General features: G+C 37.1%; 3 protein-coding genes across 3 annotated transcripts; all 3 read left to right on the forward strand.

Annotated features, from left to right (window-relative positions):
* Positions 1 to 2,050: 2,050 nt before the first annotated feature.
* On the forward strand, positions 2,051 to 8,448 carry LOC110773616 (ENTH/VHS family protein). Its single transcript, XM_021978146.2, has 7 exons — positions 2,051 to 2,630; positions 3,683 to 3,930; positions 4,435 to 4,593; positions 4,762 to 4,918; positions 5,064 to 5,206; positions 5,351 to 5,386; positions 7,564 to 8,448. The coding sequence occupies exons 1-7, from the start codon at positions 2,555 to 2,557 to the stop codon at positions 8,320 to 8,322; spliced, it is 1,578 nt and encodes a 525-aa protein (XP_021833838.2). The 5' UTR covers positions 2,051 to 2,554; the 3' UTR covers positions 8,323 to 8,448.
* Positions 8,449 to 11,732: 3,284 nt separating this feature from the next.
* LOC148293737 (protein FAR1-RELATED SEQUENCE 5-like) lies at positions 11,733 to 12,101 on the forward strand. The gene has a single exon (XM_088254584.1). It carries the CDS (start codon positions 11,733 to 11,735, stop codon positions 12,099 to 12,101), a length of 369 nt encoding a protein of 122 aa, XP_088110710.1.
* Positions 12,102 to 12,116: 15 nt separating this feature from the next.
* LOC110767039 (protein FAR1-RELATED SEQUENCE 5-like) lies at positions 12,117 to 14,141 on the forward strand. Its single transcript, XM_088255636.1, has 2 exons — positions 12,117 to 13,879; positions 13,963 to 14,141. Exons 1-2 carry the CDS (start codon positions 12,117 to 12,119, stop codon positions 14,054 to 14,056), a joined length of 1,857 nt encoding a protein of 618 aa, XP_088111762.1. The 3' UTR covers positions 14,057 to 14,141.
* The last annotated feature ends 817 nt before the right edge of the window (positions 14,142 to 14,958 follow it).

Raw genomic sequence — 14,958 nt, forward strand, 5'->3', positions numbered from 1 at the left:
AAAAAAACCTAATTGCACCACACATTCCCTAGCCCCACCTTTTCCAACGCCAATTCTCCCCCTCACCCTCATGGGAAGCTAAAGATTCAAAACTCATTTTTATCTTTTTATTCAAAGCTTTAAAATAAAATAAAAATTAGAAACTCATCCATCATTTAGACCACCTGTGATCAGGGGCGGATCCACAGAGGAGCAAGGGTGGTCAATTGACCCCTGCAACCTCTGAAATCCTCCATTAGAGCAGCCAAACTTGACCCTCGCAAAGTGTTCGATGAAATGCCCCAAAGGGGCAACCTGTGTGCAGCTGGGGGGGCTATAAGTGCTGGGCTTTTGAGGCTGAGAGATGGAGAGGAGGGATGAGAAGGAAGAAGAAGAAGAGTGTCTCATTTGGTGGTGGTGGTGGTAAGCAGCAGCTGCTGCTTCTGGCTGGAGGTCATGACTCATGAGGGTAAACTGATATAAAAAAGAAAGAAAAAGGAAACAGACATACATGAGTATCAACAAAAGAAGGAAAGAGAAGGTCAAATAATTTTTTTAAAAATAGCATAATTAAATAGGTAGGTCCAAATAATTATAGCCCAATTCGTGTAGGGCCAGTTACCTTCTGTCAAAATAATTATAGCCCAATTCGTGTAGCGCTAGTTTGTATGTTTTTTGGGTTCTTTTTTTTTGGTTGGAAAATTAGCGATAAGCTTTTTTGGATTATTTGGTTGATGATTATCAGCGGCATCTATCGCAAGTGTGGGGCATCGCCTCATTGCGAAATCTCATGATGTGCAAGTACTGAGAGCTCAGTTGGTGATAGAGCGGAATTTGGTTGATAATTATCAGCGTGACATCAAAAAATTGAAAAGGGATAGGGCAAATACAACAGAGGAGAACCGACGCCAGCTTCAAATATCGTAGGAAGAGAATGAAAAGCTATCAAAGATAGTAGATTTTTATTCTAAAAAATGCAAAAGCAGCTAGAGCCCTTGGAGAACCCAAAGAAACGCAAGCGAGATCACGAGAGGAGTTCAAGAGAGAAGTGTGTGATCTTTGGAGGCTCAAGTGATGAGCCCTAAGAAGCGATCCGTGAAAACCCAAGAGAGGATATCGAGAGGGCCAAACTAAAGTCTCCTCCTGTGGAAAAATGTAGCTTTGATTTCTTTACTTTAGAAGTGAATGGTGTGGTTGATTTTTGTTGTTTTTGTTGTTATTATTATTTTTAATGTGGATAATTGTAATGTGGTTTTTTCTATTAATTAATAATTATAATATTTTCATTTTATTTTATTTTTGTTCTATTTTGTATAGAATTTTTTTACCTTTTAGATGTTGACCCCTGCAAGGAAAATTCCTGGATCCGCCACTGCCTGTGATATATACCATTTATATTAGATTTAATTTTAATTTAGGTGCATAGGCATAGCCATAGCATGCTCATTCATGGCTGGGTCGATGAGTGTAATTAGGTTAAAAAAAAATTTGGAAGTTGCTGTGTAATCAGGTTAACTTTTTTTAAAAAAAATTATTTTAGTTAGAGTGAATTGATAAAAATGCCTTTAAATTTAACGGAAGCTTTAACTGAGTTAGACATAGGTGGTGGATTGCAACACTTTACAAAGTTCAGATGGCATTCCCTATTCGTATATGATTAATGAGAAAAAAAATGGACCATATAGGAAAGAGAAATAACTATTTATTTACAATATCCTAATTAGCTTATTAGACAGGTTAGGTCAATTGGCTAGAGCAGTGAGTCCGCCTCCTTGTACCGAAGTTCGAGTCCCCTCCTCGTAGGTTAGACTATTTATTGTTTAAAAAGAAGAAGATGATTTTAGCTTATGAGGGTGTTTAGACTAGATGGTGTGCTAAATGTTTGTTTTGGATCCAATGAGAGCCAAAACCTTAATCATAAAAGGGAGTGTAATTGTGTAAGTAGATAAAAGAGGAGCGGGAAAATCAGCTCCCTAAAAAAAACTAAAAAGAAACAAAATAAAATTGGGGTAAATCTGCAGATCCGTTTTAGTTCACGCTGGGTTTTAGACAAAAAAAAAAACATTGAGTTACTCCCTCAAAACCGTTGGTTTTTATCTGCAACTCTCTCTCTCTCTCTCTCTCTCTCTCTCTCTATGTTAGAAGCGTTTCTCTTTGCCACTCCCCTGCAACAGAGAATAGAAAACCGTTTCTAGGGTTTGGCAGATTCAACAATTCTTCCCCTTCATCAATCGCACTTGAATCTCACATACAGACTCTCATTCTTTAATTTGCTCAACGTCGTCGTATTGCTGGTCCAAGAACTTTCTGAAGTCTAATTCTCCATTTCTTTTCATTTGCTCCAATCTTGTTACTGCCTTCCGCTAATTGGAGCTGCTTCGTTCTTGATTTTGGGGTTCAAGTTCAAAAGTTTACGAGGTTTTATTTGAAGTCCTGCAAAGGGTTTTTGCTTTTTTGAATTTTGAAGATTCTTTTTCGTTTTTCTTGTTTTAGTAAAGAACAGTGCTTTAGGGTATCTTGTTTTATATATTTTTCTGGTGGGGTGGGTGGTGAGAAGGCATTCTTGAGGTAGGATATGAATAGTGTATTCAGTGAGCAGATACTTGCAGACAAGCTCTCGAAGCTCAACAGCACACAGCAATGCATTGAAAGTATCCTTTCCTGTTAATAAATTAGAAAGTTCTTTGTACCTTTTAATCTTTGGTTACATTCTTGGGTGCTTGTGTAATTGGTACTCTGAGGTAGCGGGTATGGGCCCAGATGGTAGCTACATCTCTGCTGTGAGAATAATGGATTTATAAGGTTGTATCTAAATTTCTCTGAATGACACTTACTTGATTTTTGCTCTAATTGATGAACAGTTGTCACATGTTGTGGAATTGGTAATTTGGCTTTTCATGGTCTGGTTTTCTGTTTGGATTATGCTTTACTTGATGGGGATAAATTCGAATTATCTCTCTTCTGAAGTAGTTTGCTAAAACGGGACATGGAAAGGTTATCTGATTTTAAACTTTGAGTTGCTGCTGTAGAAACCAATAAGGTAAATTCCAAACTTAATTGCTTGTGTGCCGTCGATTGGTTGGAGGAGATGGCTTGATTCGACTGTTTTTACCATTTTGCTTCCTTTGTCAAGTTCAGCATTTTCAATGTTGTAAAGAGTACCCTTTTCTTTCTTAACGAAAGTTTGTTAGCTAATTTGGTACTTATGAATTCATGATTAAATTTTTCTTTAAAAAATAGGGGAAAACAATAGAATAACTTTCCAGAAATGTGGAAGATGTCTATTGAATGGTTGATGAACCCTAACTTGGAACTAAGTGATGGTTTGATCCTTGGAGGAGTAGGTGCACAACACCATTCATTTAATTCTATGAGTACCATCAATCTGCATATCAAGCTGGTTTGGTTTATGACTTACATTAGTGAAAACATCAAATGTTTTCAAATGTTGGCTAGATGACAGTACGTGCACAAGATACATATGATTGAAGCCCAATTTGAATAACCTTTTGGCCTATTGCTCATTTATTTATTTATTGGTTTCAATTTTTAAACATTTTTTTTTATAAAAAATTTCATTGAAGGTTGAGTTTAAAGTTAAAAAAAACGTGCAGGAGTCTACTTCTTGTTAACTTGAATGCATTCTGAAGCATTGTTGTTTAATGTCTAAGGTAAAACCCTGTTTCCTTGACTTTATAATAAGCTTTGTCACATTGGTGTATATTTCACCGAAGCAAAGCAGAACTGGTTGTTGCAACATGGGATAAACAGTTCCATAATGCACAGATGGTTCAGAAAGTTCCTCTCTTGTATCTTGCAAATGACATCCTACAGAACAGTAAGCGTAAAGGAAATGAATTTGTTACTGAGTTTTGGAAGGTTCTTCCAGCTGCGCTCAAAGTTGTTATTGAGGAAGGCGATGATCATGGAAAGACTGTTGTCTCTAGATTAGTAAGTTCCTCCTTCATTTATTTTGTTTCAGTTAGCAAATCCTGCAACTGATAGCATGAACCTATAGCCACTAATTTAAAATGCGGTGTTATACTAATAACAAATTTACAGTTAGGCATTGCTGTCACAATTTTTTAATTTCAATCTTGAATATTTTTCAAGGAAATTATTATTAGCACTCCAAAATAGTCATCCTGCACAGCTCCCTCCCTTTTTTTTATATTTTTCATTAGTGGGGAGTGCCAATAACATCTTCCTTTTTTTAACCATAAGTAGGCGGACAAGTAATGGGTTTTGGGTATTTGACATATATCTGTTTGTACTTTTAACATAAATATTCTTCTCTCCCTCTTTACCTGGCCCAAAGAATGCTAGCTGACTCTACTTATATTTTAATCATGTGCACCAGTCTAACTGTAGGAATTTTTGATCGACTGGTTTATTAATTCCTTCTATGATGTACAAAATGGCTCAACTTGGTTTGCTCTCTTACAAATTTTTTAGGTTGGAATATGGGAAGAGAGGCGAGTATTTGGCTCTCGTGCCCGGAGCCTCAAAGAACTAATGCTTGGGGAAGAAGTGCCTCCACCCTTGGAATTCAGCGGCAAGAAGCGCTCACGTTCAGTCAGAATTGTAAAAAGAGATTCACGCTCTATCAGAACGGTGAGCATAAGAGCTTCTGTGATAGTTCCTTTTCCATTTTGCTTCATTTTATTTCTATGTGACTACCATCTCCGCAGAACTAAGTCTTTTGTTCAACTTAATACATGTTCTGCTCCTGTATTTCTACTTATTTGAGTGATTGCTAACTTCATAATATTTGGATACCAGAAACTTTCCATTGGTGGTCCAGCTGAGAAGATCGTATCTGCATTTCACTCGGTGATCAGTGAACATCCCACTGAAGATGCTGAGATGAGTAAATGCAAATCTGCAGTTCATCGTGTAAGGAAGTTGGAGAAAGATGTTGACATAGCCTGTACTAATGGTAAACTATCTTTGGTTATGACTAGAACAGTTGACTGGAAATCATTTTAACTCTTTCAGAATTACGTCCTTTTGCATAAGGGCATTTAAGTCTTGCCTGATTTCCAAATTTGTGGCCTCTTAACCTATTTTCTTTTTATCTTCAGCAAAGGATCCAAAGCGGAAAACTTTATCAAAAGAACTAGAGGAGGAAGAAAATCTTTTGAAGCAATGTATTGAAAAACTTAAATTAGTTGAAGCAAGTAGAGTAGCGCTTGTATCTCAATTAAAAGAAGCTCTGCATGAACAGGTATTGAATCAAGCCATTTTAAAAAAAAAGTGTTCATCAGGTTTCTAGTTCAAAAACACGCAAATAAGGAAGCATGTTGTGCTTCATTCAACAAGAAGCTTTTCATGTTGTACGCTTCTGCTAACTTTCTGGAAACTTTGTCAGGAATCTGAACTGGAGAATGTTCGGACTCATATGCAGGTATGTCCCTAATGATTGTATCTTTCAATAAGTTCTTGTTGTTGTTTGTTTGTGTTTTTTTTTCTGCTTTTGTTTAAAGTTTTATGAGATGGAGTGTTTGCATGTTATAATATTTTACCTTTGATCATCATGCCATAGTGTTTACTGGAAGATTGTTGGATGGTTATGTGGCACATTGTATTTTCATGATTTAGAATGCTATATTGCCTCTTCTTTGGTAATTTGTAAGGCAACATCCACTTGGCCACCGGAAACTGTTACAAGAAGGGGTGCCAAATTTTTTTTGTGTAACATCCAAACCAAATGAGTTACTCTCCTCTTCCACAGACAGGTGCAAGTTTCTGGGAAGACCAAAATGAAAACAGGATACAACCTTCTCATCATTATCCTTTTGGATTAAGTGTCTTACTTGGGAAAGAGACACCCAGAATGATATTGGGTCAGTGGAGAAGGGGAGTGGCTATTGATCTTTGCTTTTCTCTGTTATTTTTCCCTCCTTTTTTCCCCTCATGGTGTAATTTCCTTCCGTTTTTATTAGTTACTAAAGTTGAACCCAGATCTGGGTTGTCCCCTAACCAAAGTCGCTAGGAGCTAGCTCAGATCTTTAGGACTTCAGAAGATGAAGTTAGTTATTTTAACCTAACATCAAGGGATTTTGTGAAATTTTGTAATTACATGTGTGGGTTTGCTTGACGACTGATAAACTAGAGAACAGAGTAGAGAAGGAATGCAATTTCTGCCTTAACTGAACTTCAAAAACTTCACATTTTCTGCTGTAAATGACCCACTAGTGTAGTGGTTTGGAGCAATTGCTCTCCTAGGAAAGGTCTTGGGTTCAAGTCCTAGCATCCGTGTGGTGTGGGTGAGTTTAGTATATTATCGTCCCTCTCAATAGGAAAGGTCTTCAAAAAACGTTTTTTGGATTTTTCTTGGAATATTCATGTGTGAATTGGGTTGAACAATAACTAGTCAGACAGAAACTCCACATTGTGTCCTGTCCATATATTTAGGGTAGTTTGGGTAACGCATAAGTGGGCAAAAGGATAAATTAAGGACCTGGCCCATTTATGTCCTAACCTGCTTTGACATACCAAATTGCCACCCATGGTCAGAACTGTTGCAACGCCTCTTAATTTTCATGTTGGTTTGATTATTAGCGAACTGTTAGTTGATGAGTCAATGTAATTTTTTTCAAAATACATGCAAGTTGGAGCTAAAAATTGAGGGCAGATGTGGTAGCTGTTAACACTGTTGCTGTGGTTGAGAAATGGTCTTAATTTCCATTACAGCAGAAGTTGCTGAATTGGGGAAATTTTCAAAGCATGTATAAGTGAATGCTAAAAAAATAAAAAAATAAAAAAGTTGTCTAACAAACCTTGAGATTTGATTCTGTTCTGAGCCTCTTACGAGACTTTTGCTGTAGGAGTGCTATTGGTTAGTACAAGTTCAGGACATTTGTTCTTTTGTCAATACCATTCATTTTAATGAAAGTCCAGTATTCTTATAAACATATAATGGGCTTTCCATTACAGTGGCTTTCCTTCAATATTAAATGACTTGAAGTGTTATATACTATAAGTAGATCAACTATGGAGGTGAATTTTGGCATTGGGACTTTTGTGTGTGATGATGGCCAGCTCTCCTGTTACTATTGTTACAGTTCTGAGAAAGACTTTGTTGTTGCATGACCCTACGCTAGGTCAGAGCATGTTTAGTTGGTCATGGACAAACATGTATGCTGTCTAGTCCAATTGTATCATCTCAAATTTTCAGTGAACTTTGTGCTAATAGATGCATTCAATTCCCACTCTTAATATCATACTAGCAAGCGTTGCATTGATCTCAAGCTAGTTTTTAATTCTTTCGTTGTGATTATGAGATCATGCAAAATAAATTATCTAGTACATCAAAGCATTTGACATGATATAACATTGTTGTGATAAGTTCCAAGTCTACTATCTTTTGTCCCCCTAATTTATTGGACCTTGATAATTTAACATGTGTGCTTTGTTGTGTTGTGTCAAGTAAAGAATACGAGTCTTGCTCTCGAAGTCATTAGTTCTCTATTTGTCTGCAGTTGATACAGATATAGGGATCACTATTGTTTAGCTTCATTATAGTAACAATTGAGCAACGGATCATCTGACTGCTAAGCTGATACATTTTGACAAGTGTAGGTAGCACAGGCACAGGCAGAAGAAGCCACGAACATGCGGAAGCAACTCAATGATGAAGATTATGTATTTAAACCATCAAGTGCGACTAGTCCACCAACTGATGGAAATTCTAAAAGGGGACAAACACCTAGGAAATCAGCTGCAGCCATTGCAGCTTTGGTTGCAGACAAGCTTGCTGCTTCTAGTTCTTCTCAATTGATTATGACTTCTGTTCTTTCTACTTTCGCTGCTGAAGAAGCGAAGAATGCTGGTCTGACAAAGCCCTCCACGTCTTCAAATTCATTCACATCCATGCCCAAGAGTTCGGGGACTGATTCAATGTCCAAACCTGAAAGGTCCATGCCAGTTTCAGATGCCAATGTTTTTATGTCAGCACAGCCGCCTGCTGTGCCGCCAAACCATTCGTACCAATCAGCATTGGTTCCCCAACCTCAGAATCAAGCCCCCACCTCTCAAGGTCAATTTCACATGCTTCCAAACCCACCCTCCCAACAATATTTACAGCCAGCAGGAGGGGTCATGAGCTCATATGGTTATGGGAGCATTCCACCTTTGCCTCTAGGACCACCACCTCCCCCACCTCATATGGTGAGTCCAATGGTGCCTTTGACTCAACAGCCATTGCAAATGAATCAACAGGCCGTACAAATTACCCAGCAGCAACCAATACCCTTAACTCAGCAACCTCCAGCTCCTAGTTTCCGGCCACTTCAGCCACCCGGAATGGTGTATTATGGTCATCCTCATAATTCTCAGTGAATTTGAATTATTTAGGTAGACAGTATAACAAATGTGAAATTTGAATAACTTAGGTAGGAATTATAACCAATGAGAAATTTTGAGGAAAAAGCATTTTGTGCCGAGATCAAAATTTTTGTTTATTCATTTGGGCGGCTTTGGTTTTTTTTCGTTTCTTCTGAGATCAGCATTTTGGCTCTAATTTTTGGGGTCAGCATTTACTCTTTTAGGATCCCATATAAATTTAAGGATTTTTAGCCGTTTTGCCCCCTGAACTATTAAGCAATTTGAACTTACCCCCTTGAATTATTTCGTCTGCCGATTTAGTCATACTCATAATAAATATTCAAGGGTCAACTATTGATTTGCTCCCTAAACTTGTACCTAATTTTCGATTTATTCCCTATTTTTTTAAAAAAAGAAAATTAAGGACTTCAATTATTTTTTTTTGTCAATTTCCTCCATACCGTTAGATTCACTCACATTTCATCCAATTAGTGTTAAGAATGGTCATATGCAGAGGGAGCAACGGAGAGGGTGGGTGTAGGAAAGGGGAGGTGAGGGGAAGGGCAAGGGCAAAGGGATGGAGATGGTTGATGGGTGGGGGTAACAATAGTGGGGAAAGGGGAAAGAGGTAGAAGGGTTTTTAATTAGGGTATTGATTTTCCCACTCCCTTTTTATCTACTTACACTCTATTTTTCTAAACAAAAAGGAGTGTAGGTGGATAAAAGGGGAGTGAGAAAATCATTTACCTTTAATTATTATAATTTTGTGTTTTTTGCTTTAATTTTTATCTCAAAATTTTAATTGTTAAGGTGAAAAAATGACCAAATTGCCCTTAAATAGCCTCACACGCTTGGTACATGATATTTTTACTGGTAAATTGGATGGAACACGAGGAAAATTAACGGCAGGGGGGAAACTGGCTAAAAATAATAATTGAGGTCCTTAATTTTCCTAAAAAAAAGGGATTGGGGGTAAATTGAAAGTAAGGTACAAATTCAGGGGGCAAATCAGCAGTTAACCCTACTATACAAAACAATTAGTAGGCTACTAGGTAGCTATTTCCAAAATATAAGTTCATTTTGCACTTCCAAATTCATAAATATTTACCCATATACCAAATTAACCACACCATAGCTTATTAAAGAATATACAACCATCTTGTCATTAAAAAAAAAAAAAAAAAGAAGAATATACAGCCATCCCCACCCCAATATTACCAATTATCTAATTAACAACACAGCAACTTATTAAAAGAATAAGAAGAAACCCCATGGTGGCTCTGCCAGTGCCTAGAGCCAATGGCGGACCCAGGAATATTTATTCTTTCACTTCCTCGGACTCGAGGATGGTTAGGTTTCGTACGGATGTTTTTGTGATTTTTATGGTTTTAAGTAAAAATAATGTAATTAAACTAAATATGCATATAAATGTAAAGACAAGAATTGAAATGCGATAAAATAAATCGAAGCGATAAATAAAGCAAGAACGAAATAAAAGCAATAAAAACAATAAGAACGATAAAATAAACAAACTTGAAATTAAACTTAATTGAAGTGCGATAACAATGAAATGTAAAGGAATCAAAATAAACTTGAATTTAAATGACAAGAAAATTATAAACGTACACTAGAAAAATGAAGAACTCACTACACTAGGTGCTTGAAAATTAAAATCCTAAGTCTAGGAAAAGAAAAGTGCGAGACGAAAGATAGGTTTGTCTGTTTGGCTAATTTTTTGTGTGTTGGGATCAATTATAAGCTGTATTTTTAAACAAATATATATATATATATATATATATATATATCGATATTTCCTTCAAATTAATGAAAGTGGTATACTTTTTTACTAATTCAGTATATTTCCTTCAAATTAAAAACTATTTTCATAATTCATTAAAAAAAAAAACTATTTTCATAAAGATATGTGAACAAAGAAACCTACAATAAACAAAGAAAACCTAGAAAAACCAAAATTCAGAGGCTCAGACGAAGAACAATTTAAACCTCAAGGACTTCGGCTTAGCAGAGTGGTTTAGTTAGGGAGGGTCCATATTTCAAAATTTCCAAAAGAAGCAACATCAATAAATTTGAAAAAACAAAATCAGAGAGACATATAAACATTATTTGAGCCAAATCAAAAGTTGAATAAACCAAAAAAGAGAGAGAAAAAAAGAAACTTTAGTAATTGAAGTATTAAAGTATTTGGTTGTAGATGTGGGCTGCTTTCTAAAAAAAGTGGTGGGCTATTATTTAATTATTTTTTGGATTGAGTTTACACGGGAGCTTCTATAGTGAGGGGAAAGTTATAAGGGGTTTTTTTGAGGGGTATGTTAGAGCCGTTGGATTTCATCCAACGATGAGTTTTTAAAAGAGGGTGCATGTAGAACCGGGTTGAAATTTGACCCGTTGGAAACCCAACTTCAGTTGAAGATATTTCCCTCTCTGAAAAATTCAAGAACACAATCCTCTGTTTTTGAATGTAACACAAACCCAGAATTAGAAAGATCCAAAGCTCCCAAACCCTATAGTCGCTCCATTGTCATCAGCTCCTTGGGAGGCCTGCGATCTATGGCATCCTCGGTATGACGATTAATGGCTCTTATCTAGCTATTGCCCTGTTTTGATTCTATGGCTGAAGTGAAAACCCCTTCTCTTTTTCGTTCAGCACACGAGATTCCAGATGAAAGCAAAGTAGCATATCTGGTTCTGTAGCTAGACGCCGCAGCAGCATTTGTTCCTCGATTGTGGTAGAGATGGAGGCTCCACTACCAAAGAGTCTTCTCTAATGTCCACCACATTCTCTTAAGCTGATTGACTTCGGAGCTCCCGCTTGAGTTTGAGAGGTAAGTTTATTGTTGCTGGATTGATTTTATTGGGTTTGGTTTGTTTTTTGTGAGGGTGAGAAATTCGTCATTTGTGGCATCAATAATGCGTCATTTCTGCGGTCAATAATGTGTTATTCTGCCGTCAATAATGCGTCAGTTTTCTGTCAATAATGCGTCATTTCCTTATGAATATTCAATATATTTAGTTGATTGTTTTTGGTGGGGGTGAGAAATTATAAAATGTAGGTAAAAGATCCTAAACTTAGGCTTAATGGCATTAGGAGTAAGCATTTGGAGAGGATATTGGGAGAAGTTCTGTAATTGCTAGTTTGAATTACATTTGTGTTCTTAGTTGAACATGTTGGTTCTAATGTTATTTTTTCCAGATTATTGCACAAGAGATGACGTAACTATTATTAAATTTTGTGTAATAATGGCTCTTACAAACAAGCTAGGCTATGCGTCTTTTTTGTGTCAATTTGGGCAATGTTTTGTGTAAGTGGAATGCATTGATATGTTGTAATGCAGTAATGATTGATTAATGAATTAATATTTGCTATGCAGTGATATAGAAGTAGTTCAAAAATATATGTGGGTAAAATGTCTGGGGGCTCAGAGAGTGATGACTGTGTAACAGCTAATGGGATGGTTTACATTCCTGAAGTAAGAAATGAGGAAACACCAGCGGTTGGGATGAAGTTCGACTCGCTTGACCTCGCTTATAATTTCTATAACAGATATGCATTCTTGGCTGGCTTTGGTATTCGACTTCATTCCAGCTTTCGGGGGACAAATAAGAAAGAGATTCTGAGGAAAGAATTTGTTTGTTGCAAACAAGGTGCATACAGGAAAGATGAAACTCGGGAGAGAAAAAGACAGCGGGGAATAAGTAGATGCAATTGCAAAGCTAAGATTGTGGTTGTGAAGACAAATGGGAGCAAGAAGTATGCCATCTCTCTTTTTGCATAGGGACACAATCATAAGATGACAGCCTCAGAAAGAGTGCATTTATTGAGATCACACCGTCGTATTTCGGATTCTACAAAAGTACTTACAAAACAGTTGGGTTCGGTTAATATCCCCATTCATCAGAAGGTAAGTATTTTCGAGGTGCAATCCGGAGGAATGGATAAAATCGGTTTTATCAAAAAGGATATTTACAATCTTGAATGTAGTGTGAATGGGAAGCTGAGGAACCACGATGTTGAACTAGTGACCGAGTATTTTATGGCTGAACAGAAAAAAAATGAGGCTTTTTATTTCAAGATTGAGGGAGATGGCGAAGACAGGTTTAGTCGATGTTTTTGGGCAGATGCAACTTCTAGACGGGCGTACCGGTTGTATGGAGATGTTGTTGTATTCGATACCACATTCAACACGAATCGATACGACTTGACATTTGCACCAATATTGGGAGTTAATAACCATGGTCAGACAATTGTCTTAGCATGCACATTTTTTAGCAAGGAAACGACTGAGTCGTTTATTTGGATGTTTGAGGAGTTTAAGAAAGCCATGCAAGGTGGCGAACCTAAAACGATCATTATAGATCAAGATGCGGCCATCACCAGAGCGATTTCAATAGCCTTCCCGACTACATTTCATCGGCTTTGCATATGGCACATCACATCAAAGTTCCATGTTAAGTTACCACATTCTGCTTATAAGGAGTATTGGCGTGAATTTCAGAAAGCCATATGGGATACTGACAATAAGGATGAGTTTGATGCAAAGTGGAATATTGTGGTTACAAAGGCTGGTTTGACTGACCATCAATGGCTAAGTTCAATGTTTGATTTAAGGGAATCTTGGGTTCTAGCCTACGCACGAGACTTTTTTGCCGCTGGAATGTCAAGCAGCCAAAGAGCGGAAGGTTCTCATGCTTTCTTCAAGCAATACATATCAAGGAGAAATTCGTTGATGGATTTCATAATACGATTTGAGAGGGCACTTTCCCATCAACGTCAAAAAGAGTTAGTTGCTGATCACGTAGATGCATTTGAAGTGGCTCAATGTATTCTATCAATGCCAATGAACAAACAAATGGCTACCTTGTACACAAGGGCAATGTTTCAAAAGTTTGAGAAAGAACTAATAAAAAGTACAGCATGTTTCCTAGAGCTCAAAACAGAGGATGCTTCAAAAGTTGTCTTTAATGTGAGCGAAAGGAAAAATTGGCAAACAAGAGTGGCAGAAGTCGTTTATGTCAAAGATTCTGACCACGCATCGTGTAGCTGCAAAAAATTTGAATTTGTTGGGATGATTTGCAAGCACATCCTAGCATTGTTCAGAAGGGACCAGATTGAATATATGCCCGATAAATATATTTGGAAAAGGTGGAAGAAAACTGCGAAAGCTGGATTGGTGTCAGATGCAAATGGCAACGAAATTAAAGACTCTGCAGATCCTGGTCTTTTAATAAAGCGGAGTACAATGTCCCGACTTGCTTCAGATGTGGTTGAGGATGCATTAATGTGTGAAGAAGGATGTGAGCTAGTGTCAGAGACTCTAAAAAATTTGCGGGTGAAGTTGAAGTTGTTGAAGGATGGACCAAGTAATAACGAAGTTGGAGGGTCCAGCTCTCAAACACAATATATGAAAGACCCTAAGAGAGTAAGGTGCAAAGGAAGGTGGAAACAAGTAACGGGAGCAAAGGAAAAGCCAATGAAGCGAGGGATTCGACACTGTCGGGAGTGTGGAGACATTGGTCATGATAGAAGACAATGCCCAAGAAATTTGAACACACCGTAAGATGTTAAAACTATTTATAATAACACCTAAAATTTGAATAGTTAAATTTTTTATGTGCTTGTGTTTGGTGTTTATGCAGGACATCACCGTCAAACAATGAGGAATCAACTCCAATAGATCTCAGTGACCCATTATTCGACGAATTTTACAGGATGCACGGACCTACCGAATGATTTATGTTTGTATTATACAAAGGCCGGTTGTTATGAAGGCTAATGATCAGGTTAAGTTTTCTATATGCAGTTTTATTTTATTTGTTTGTTCATGTCCACTGATAAGCTTTTACTTTGTCCACTGCTAATTGAAATGGAAATTTGGTTGGTTTACTTCTTGCATGAAATTTGGACACATGTTAATTTTACATGTCTTCTCCCTATTTGGAAATTTTCATAGACATTTGATAAAGTATCAAATTTTGAGTTTTGTGAAGAAGCAATGACTTTTACCATGTACAATGGGTAGTTTATGTTGAATTATGAACGAGTGACACAGATTCATTGATTATATCACAGGGTAATGTAGCATTTCTAGCAGGGAGCTGTTGTTTCCATCAGCAGTAATGATTTCCAGCACTAATCATTTCTAGCAACACTAATCATTTACAGCAGCAACCAATTTTTCCTAATGTTATGTTCTAGTGCTTGACTGGTTATTAAGATCTGACCTTGACTATGAAGCAATATTGGTGCACGATTTTGTAAACATTCGTACCTGAAGGATACTTGAAATTTGCACTATGTTGGAACACAATGATTAGAAATCAGCGTGTAAAATACAAACTACAATACAACATCTTCTATGCATGATAAGTACATTGCAGCTAATCACATTTCGAATGCTTGGAGAATATTAAAGTGTACACCAACATTTCAACTACTCGTAATTTCGCACACACAAGAAAATTACATTGCAAAGCATTTTATGTGCTCCCTCTTAGCAATATCACGATCACCCCAACCAACTGAACAATGGTACCATATTCACTCGGTCGTATGGGTCAGCTTTTTCCGAGCAGTTTGCACGTGCTTATGGTCACTCGTGTCCCCACTCATATAGACGAAATAAATATTCAGCA

This window comes from Prunus avium, chromosome 6 (genome assembly GCF_965620075.1).
Source record: "Prunus avium chromosome 6, drPruAviu1.hap1.1, whole genome shotgun sequence".
In the NCBI taxonomy this organism is placed as follows: Eukaryota; Viridiplantae; Streptophyta; class Magnoliopsida; order Rosales; family Rosaceae; genus Prunus; species Prunus avium.